The sequence below is a fragment of the Oncorhynchus mykiss genome, chromosome 2 (assembly GCF_013265735.2).
Source record: "Oncorhynchus mykiss isolate Arlee chromosome 2, USDA_OmykA_1.1, whole genome shotgun sequence".
Classification (NCBI taxonomy): Eukaryota; Metazoa; Chordata; class Actinopteri; order Salmoniformes; family Salmonidae; genus Oncorhynchus; species Oncorhynchus mykiss.
The window spans coordinates 41,454,259-41,463,663 of record NC_048566.1 but is presented as its reverse complement, the minus strand read 5'-3'; the positions used below and the strand labels follow the sequence as shown (position 1 = coordinate 41,463,663).

Here is a 9,405-nt window from a genome sequence, read left to right as displayed (position 1 = left end):
TATTCCATATGTGTTATTTCATCATTTTGATGTCTTTACTATTATTCTACAATGTAGAAAATAGTACAAATAAAGAAAAACCCTTGAAGGAGTAGGTGTGTCCTGTAGTACTGTATATTGCTTTATTTGGATACCCAAACTCCTTACCAATGGGAATGTCCTTGGGACCAGTTTATGGTGCGGCAGGGTAGCCTAGTGGTTAGAGCATTGGACTAGTAACCGGAAGTTCAAACCCCCGAGCTGACAAGGTACAAATCTGTCGTTCTGCTCCTGAACAGGCAGTTAACCCACTGTTCCTAGGCCGTCATTGAAAATAAGAATTTGTTCTTAACTGACTTGCCTAGTTAAATAAAGGTAAACTAAAAAATAAAAAATAAATGTTGTTAACAAGCTATACACACATTCATTCCCAAACTGTGTTAATCCTTACAACCTACCCCAGTTTTGGAGAAGTCTCTGTGTGTGTGTGTGCGTGCGTATAAGTATGTGTGTGTGTGCGCGCGTGCGTGCGTGTGTATGAGTGCGTGCGTTTGAGAGAGATAAAAATAAAGAGTGGGAGAGACAAAAATAAATAGAGTGATTGAACGATATTGCGGTGGCTATTATATTTATCTGTATTCTGTTTTGCCTTCCGTTCAAGGATCAAAACCAAAACCATTCATTCTTGTCTTTCTCATCTAGTTACTACTGAGCAGGCTGCTTTTATAACTTATATAAAGAACAATGCAGTTTAAATTAGTATGAGCAACATTATATTGTTGATTAACAAGCAATTTGGAAAATAAAATACAATTTGGAAGATTGTGTTAATTAGTTTATTTAGTCAAAAAGTTGTATTAATTTTATCTTAGGCCTTCTCATCATAAATCCTACAATAGCCAACTGTCACACCCTGATATGTTTCACCTGTCTTTGTGATTGTCTCCGCCCACCTCCAGGTGTCTCCTGTTTTCCCCATTAGTCCCCGGTGTATTTATCCCTGTGTTTCCTTTCTCTCTTTTCCAGTTCGTCTTGTTTTGCCAAGTCAACCAGCGTTTCTCCTAACTCCTATTTTTCCCAGTCTCTGTTTTCCCCTAGCCCTCCTGGTTTTGATCCTTGTCTGTCCTGACGCCGAATCCACCTGCCTGACCACTCTGCCTGTCCTGACCTCGAGCCTGCCTATCGCCTGGTACTGTTTGGACTTGGACTTGTTCACTGAACCCCTGCCTGTCCTGACCTTGAGCCTGCCTATCCCCTTGTACTGTTTGGACTTGGATTTGTTCACTGAACCCCTGCCTGTCCTGACCTCGAGCCTGCCTATCGCCTGGTACTGTTTGGACTCTGACCTGGTTTATGATCTCTCGCCTGTCCCCAACCTGCCTTTTGCCTACCCCTTTTGGTATAATACATATCAACCATCTGCCTCCTGTGTCTGCATTTGAGTCTCGCCTTGTGCCCTTATACCACCTGTTTACAAAAGGCATTGTTGTGCAAATCTGTAGAAATAATATAATTTCTTTGAGAAAATTGTAATTCAGGTATTTTGCTGGTTATTTACAGAGCTGTTGATCAGAGGGTGACAGGTGTGTATGTGAGTGACCTTGGACTCAGAGGAGAATATAATGGGGAAACCTCTGGATGCCCAAACTCCTTACCAATGGGAATGTCCTCCGTACCAGTTTATGTTGTTAACGGACCATGCACACATTCATTCCCTAACAACTTTGAGACACGTCTGACTGTGTTAATCCTTACAACCTTACAACCTACCCTTACAACCTACCCCAATTTTAGAGAAGTGTGTGTGTGTGTGTGTGTGTGTGTGTGTGTGCGTGTGCGCGTGCGTGTATGAGTGCGTGCGTTTGAGAGAGAGAAAAATAAAGAGTGAGAGAGACAAAAAGAAATAGAGTGATTGAACGATATTGCGGTGGCTATTATATTTATCTGTATTCTGTTTTGCCTTCCGTTCAAGGATCAAAACCAAAACCATTCATTCTTGTCTTTCTCATCTAGTTACTACTGAGCAGGCTTTTATAACTTATATAAAGAACAAAGCAGTTTTAAGTTAGTAGACAAAGCATTTGCCAGAATTTTTATGCAAATTTGCATAATTTTACGGTAATTAAAAAATAAATGTGTGTCTGGTAAACCTCATATCTACTTGAGCTAGGCTATTTACTTTAAAACACCACTACATTGACAGGTCTAGTGGGACTATCTAAAAATGGAGTGCTTTGCTCACAAGGGGCCAGATTATTCCAGGTCCTCCGAATAGTGCTCAACGTTAAAAGATTGATGTGGTCAATATAATCATCCCATTTAATGTCTCAATAATATCTCAATGTACGATTTATGAAGAACATTTTGATGATTTGCTATGTAGTTGTCGTCACAGTTCTCCATGATTTAATATCGTGTGTGTGGAGAACACATTTGAGCACTGCATAAAACATGGGTGCACTTTTCAAATAAACTGATGCTTTCAATGCTGCTTTCCACACCATTATCCCATGTATTATTACAAATGAATGTGCTGTGATAAGAACAGATGGAAACTGCCATATATTTGGCTGCCATACAGTATGTGTTCAAATTCATGATATTTATTTGTGCAGTCATCTTTATAAAATCACTATGTGAGGATGTTAATAGTGTTTTGATGAAAAAAAGTAACCATGTGTTTTGATTGCATCCTAATGGAATAGATGAAAATACAGTGAAGATGTGTCCAAATATACTGAGATTAATAACAAATCATGACACGTGAAGTTCGGGATTCTGAGAGTAATTATCAATATTTGACAGAGTACATGATCAATGACCATTTTATTATAGACAAATGACAATACAAAATACAAAACACAAAACATCCAAACAACAACAAGGGTAGTTTTTACAATGCAGAGAACTGCCAGCAAAGAAAGACCAGGATACACAACATTGCTGACTGAAGAATAACTGTATACAGCACATAGATGTCTTTCTTTTTGAAATCACACCACAACATCATTTGTTTTACAGTGTCCATGCTGCAAACTCGCTACCAGGCACCACTCCCTCTAATGGTGGAAACTGTGCAACGGAGATAGTAGATGAAAGTGCAAGAGGGACAGATCATTATTTCACATACCTTCTTTGAAACCTACTGTAGTTGTAGTGTTGCCAAAGAAGAAGAGCGTAGCTCCACATTGATCGCTCCATAGTAAAATACTGTATATTGATGGGAACAAACAATAAAACTGAACAAAACAAACTACGTTATTACAAAATAGCTCTACTGGCAGACACAATGTAAATGGTACAAAGGTATGAATTGAAAACAGGTCTGAAACGTACATCGAAAATGTACATCGTACATCAATTTCACACGGCAACGCACAATCATTTGCAAGCATTTTTACAGTATCCTAAAAGGGACAGAGAGGGCGTTTCATCAGTATAAAATAAACAACAACAAACGTTCTATTTTTTCCTTATTTGAATTCTAAATTAAATCAATGCTCATTCCTTTTATGCTTTTTCTTTCTGTTTTTTTGACACTGTGCCCGTGCTTTATGGCTGTACCATGACTCACCAGCCTCCCTCAAATCTACAAAGTAGAACACTTTGGCATTGATGAATCCTCTAATCTCGCCGGGTTGTGCTTGGGGGGATCCATTATGGGGAAATGCTACCATCAGTCTCTGCTGTTGAGGATGTCAACATAATGTTTGGTCTGGTCATGTCAGGCCCCTGACCTAGAGACAACCATCAACCACCCAGGTGTCTGAGTCATCAAAGATCTTTCTCGCTATGGACTCTGGACCCTCCAACACTTGTTGATTGAATCCACACCACAGTAGTCCATTACAGGTACAGCAGGATGTTTAACCATGCTGCATTTTTGACACTAGCCCCTGCGGAACGTTTCATATCGGGTGAACCTTTTAGCCAATAAGGTTACTATAAAGTCAAATGGTATTGAGGAATCATACGGATGACAGATCCGGCGTGTCATTGCTTTGTTATCAGTCCTTTTCATCATCTGTAACCTTTAAATAAACTTCATCCCACCTCATCTCTATTTCTCTGACAGGCAGGTTTCAATTTAAAGCAATGTGTGATATTTACACCCCTTGAGCAGAGATGGTTTTGATACTCTGCCTCCTTTGAATTCTGCCTTTGAAATGTGGTCAGTGATCACATTCTCTCTGTGTTGTTTTAAAACATGGAAGGTAGCAGGGTGGTTTTAACAACAGCCCAGACAGTTTGATTCTTCCTGTAGAGTGAGCTTATCTTTAAAACACACACACGAACACACACACACACACACTGAGTTCCTGGCCTACACCTCTCCAGATAAAAAGAGGGATAACATCTTTCCCTTGTTATATTTCCCTTGTAGGAAAACACTTTACAGAGATGGCAACTGTTGCTCAGTATGTGAAAGCAGTATGATTATTACCTTGCATTGTGTCACACAATGTTTAGGACGGATTTAAACAATGCCTATAATTGGGTGCTTTGTGCTAAGATGGCTACAGAGAGAGGGGAGAATATATTTTCACCATGATAGATAAAGAAATGAAGTAGTACTTCCTCTGTTAACAACACATTTTTTGGCATTTAATGTTTGCCGTTGCACTGCTCAAATATTAAATCAATTCCTCGACAGAAAATGAGTTATAGAATAGAATTGGAAGTATGCTGCTGGAGACCATTTTGAATTCACAAACTAGAGCTTAAGGATAAGAAGATCCTTGCAGGTAATCATTGTTGCCTGAATGGAGTTATTTTTTCCGTCAGGCAGTGCAAAGGGCAACCCTGCCTGACAGAGAGGTGTCCTCAAATGATATCCTCTTGGTGCTGGGCAGGAACTGGTCACTGGGTGTGGGTGTGGCCAGCTCATCCATCTCGGTAGTGAAGTGGTCAGGGCTCTCTCCATTGGTTGTGTCCTTGATGGCGCTGTAGGTCAGGGCCAAGCTGTAAGACGCCGGCTTCTCCAATCGCTGCGGACCGCAGTGACACAACTTCTTGAAGGAGGTGCGAAACTTCTGAGACATGGCGTTGTAGATGACAGGGTTGACGGCGCTGTTCAGGTAGATGCAGATGCGGCAGAAGAGTAGGAACCAGAGGTCCAGGTAAGGCTTGTCCAGGAAGGAGTTTACCACCACCAGCGTCCGGTAGGGCATCCAGAGGAGGGCAAAGAGCACCACCACCACAGCTAACATCTTAGTCACCTGACAACAACACATGGAAGAAAATCAAGATCCATTTTCATCAAAGGACATGGGAAAGAATAGAATTCAGCTTGACTCCAGTTAAAAAATGTGTGAAAATGTATGTTCCTGCTATGCAAAGAAAAGTGGTTGAAATGGGTCAGAGAGCACCCTCTGACAATTAATATCAACCACAGACTGAAGAGACTGACAAAACAGCATCTGTAAAACTAAACCAACAGAGCCTAGAGAGCAGTTTAATTGCAAATATTATTATGATGTGATTATGTTTATATTAAACTCTATCATCCTTATTTATGTTGTGAGGTTTCACGCCAATGATGTGTCTCTTATTGGATAGGGCCAGGGAGCAACTATCATCATTGCTAAGGGAAGATTCCTGATCACTATCCTTATTAAATTTTGACCTTTTGAGTGAATTCAATCAAGCCCTGTTAAGTGGTATGGATTGCATTGGTTTCCATTCATCGCTAGGCCAGTTAGAGATGTGTGTGTTATGTCAGAGCCTTATCCTGACTTGTTTTGCTAAATGACCTAGCAGTGAGCACAGATCCATCATCTGTCTTTTTTGTCTATTCCACTGAGACAAAAAGAGCCCAAGGCTGGCTTGGTCAATGTTTCAGACAAAGCTGAGGGCGTGCAACCAAGGTAACCTAATTAATTACACATTTTAAAATACGAAGATGTCTTGGTTGTGTAGGTCTTCACATCCCAGAGTTAATGCTTGGTGGAAGGACATTTTGCAGCTATTATAGCTGTGAATGATTTTGTATAATATTCTACCAAATTTGCACAACTCTTCAGGCAACATACATGTATATCTGATGTTTTTGTCAAAATTGTTTAAGCTCAGTATATTTGGTTGGGAGTCATTGATTGACAGCAATATTGAAAGCTGGTTTCAGATTTTCAAGCAAATTTCATTCAGTACTGAGACTTGACCACTCAGGAACACTTAACAATTCTTGGAAAGTCATTCTGGTGTGTCTTTGGCATTCAAATGTGTGTAATTGTTCCACTGAAAAATAGAAGACTGAGGTGGTTTTCCTCTAACTTTTTACCTGGGCTTTGCTACTTTCATTTTTAACAGGGGTGAAAGTACTATAGATGTACTTTCTTACAGAAAGAATCCCTATTAATTTAATAGGATCTCTGTGGACCTAATAGTAAAAATGTGTCGTATTAACTTTTCAAATGTATTACCTTTTAATGAAGAGTCTATTGACGCACCCGTGTGCATCAATCTAAGTAACATTATTATTTTTTAATCCCATCAAAATCTGTCAGTTTAAACTAGAGATATCTCAATCCACCGCACCCCCCAATGTCGGCATTCTACATCTGCGTGGAAGGTGCCCGAGATAAAGCGGCGTTTGTCAGAGCATGAGACATCACGAAAAATTGGTCTTCTCACGAAACGTCTGTAGCGTCCCAACAATTGTTTGACAGTCAGATGAAAACATCATGACTGGTTATGCTAATGCCACATTAACCTCTAAAAGTCTAAGACATTGGGGGGGGATTATTTTATTACTTAAATAACTTCAAAGGGCTCTTGTAAACCTGGCTACCTATGCGTGTTACATGCTGATCAAACCGGGCGCGTGCGTGCGTCCGTGTGTGCCATCGTGCGCACGTTGATTTTGTCCCCCCACACCAGAAGTGATCAGGACACACAGGTTGAAATATCAAAACATACTCTAAACCAAGTACATTAATTTGGGGACAGGTCGAAAAGCATTAAACATTTATGGCAATTTAGCTAGCTAGCTTGCTGTTGCTAGCTAATTTGTCCTGGGAAATAAACATTGGGTCGTTATTTTACCTGAAATGCACAAGGTCCTCTACTCCGACAATTAATTCACAGATAAAACGGTAAACCCAATTTGTTTCTCGTCATATCTCCTTCTTACGTGTCTTTTTCTTCTTTCGACTTTATATGGCGGTTGGCAACCAACTTTAAGGTGCATTACTACAACCGCTTGGAGTGTGGACGTCAGTTCATCTTTCAATCACCCACGTGGGTATATGCTCCTAAAAACCAATGAGGAGATTTGCGAGGTGGGACTTGCAAAGCGTTGAGCGTCACAAATAGAACTAACTTCTATTTCAGTGCCTGGCCACGCAGACGCTCGCTATCGCATGCGAGCAGTGTGGGTGCAATGATTGAATAACATGTACTGTATGTGTACATTTATTTTGCAACGCTCGTACACGCAACGCGAGCAGTGTGGTCAGCATGTTGGTCCACTCTGAAATAATTCCCACATCCATACAGTGCACTGTGCAGCGTCCATTTGATGAATGGAAAGAGACATCTGTTACAAACATTCTGTGATTGTCATTCATTAGGCCTACACTTGTAACCTGAATTGATGAGTTCATTGTCCACTCAGCATCTCGTTCTCTGCCACTCATTTCTGGCTTCACAAAATGTCACTGTTTTTGTCGAACCACATCACATTTTGGAGCGTATTCTACCAGTTTTCTAGTCCATTCACTAATTTCAATGAGGGTGACATGTGTTAATGATAAATAATGAGCCTACAGCCTACAGGTTTCTTGGCATCTTCGTTTTAAATATTGTGTTGGCTCATGTTCAACCGGTATGGTGTACACATACCCCAGTATTTATTTTGCCGGTACTCCACCTCCAGTCCCTAATGGTGACAAGCATTCCTATAACATGATGCTGGCACCACAATACTTGAAATACCACTCCTTATGGTGGAGCTCTCCCTTTCTTCAGATAAACTCACACCACTCCCATTCGCAAGCTCAGTCTCAGGTGCTGTGTATGCTCTATATGTGTTAAAAACGACATTATACAGTGGCGTGTGCTGTCAGCATAGAGGTGAGGCTTTATGAGTCTATATTAACGTGGTCCGTTGCATGTTGACTCGCTCGTGCTGCACACTGTAACCTACTTACAATCCACTGGTTGAATCAAAATTGTTTCCACATCGTTTCAATTAAATTACGTTGAACTAACGTGGAATAGACGTGGAATAGACGTTGAATTGACGTCTGTGCCCAGTGGGCAAATGTTCCCTTCTCTAGGATGTTACCGTACACTCTTAGAAAAAAACGTCTTATCTATAACCTTAAAGGGTTTTTCGGCTGTCCCCATAAAATAACCCTTTAAAGGACCCTTTTTGGTTGGAGGTAGAACCCTTTCCACACAGGGTTCTACATGGAACCCAAAAGGGTTCAACCTGGGTTCTCCTATGGGGACAGCAGAAGAACCCTTTTGGAAGCTATTTTTCTAGGAGTGTACAGTATATGCTGGGATTGAACATTAATTTGATTCCCCTCACTTTATTCACGAGGCACACACACACACACACACACACACTGTAGTTATTACGCTGTAGATACACCGTTATAAGATAACAAACTTTAAAACAGTAGAGTTGCAACTTACCTGCCTGCGAGAGCGGATGGTTGTGCTACAGGATGAATTGTTGGTGCTCATCATTCTATTTCCTTGGCATGATTCTTTTTTCCACTTTGTGTTTTCCTTGGGGTCAGCCGGCAATGGGTTGAGGAAAAGAATTCTAGCGATAAATCCATACAGAACCGTGGCTAGCATGAGGGGCACCACGTAGAACATGGCAAAGTCCGTGAAGTAGATAAATGGCAGGTAAAGATTTCTTGACACTTTGTATTCGCATGAGACCACGGTAATATTGTCGTAAATCAACTCGTTCATGTCAGACAGATAAAACCACATGGCGCAGTAGAGCGAGGTAAAAGCCCAAACGACCACTATGATTTTCTTTGCTCTTGACAGAGTGCACATAAACTGCGCTTTTATTGGGTGGCAGATGGCTATGTACCGCTCAATAGTGAAAGCGGTGATAGAGCATGAAGACGCGTTGATGCCCAAGTACTGGAAATAAGTTATGCTAAGGCACCCGACGTATCCGTACACCCAGCCTCCTCCATACAAACTCTGTGTAATATTCGGCAGTCCCGCCGCCGTCAGAACCATCAGGTCGGCCACCGCCAAACTCACCAGGTAACAGTTGGTGGGTGTCCGCATGTGTTTGGTTGTAAGAACAACTAGAATCACCATAACGTTTCCAACTATTCCTATCCCACAGATGAGAATCACAAAAAATATGCTGACCACTTTGTATTCCATGCTATAATCAGTCCATGGACCAAGCGTCTGGTTATCTGGAATTGAAGTAACATTCTCCAT

General features: G+C 41.0%; 1 protein-coding gene across 1 annotated transcript; it reads right to left on the bottom strand.

Moving 5' to 3' along the window:
* Positions 1 to 2,755: 2,755 nt before the first annotated feature.
* LOC110489825 (thyrotropin-releasing hormone receptor) lies at positions 2,756 to 9,405 on the bottom strand. The gene is made up of 2 exons (XM_021562771.2): positions 8,623 to 9,405; positions 2,756 to 5,198 (listed from the first exon to the last, which is right to left on the bottom strand). Exons 1-2 carry the CDS (start codon positions 9,403 to 9,405, stop codon positions 4,761 to 4,763), a joined length of 1,221 nt encoding a protein of 406 aa, XP_021418446.1. The 3' UTR covers positions 2,756 to 4,760.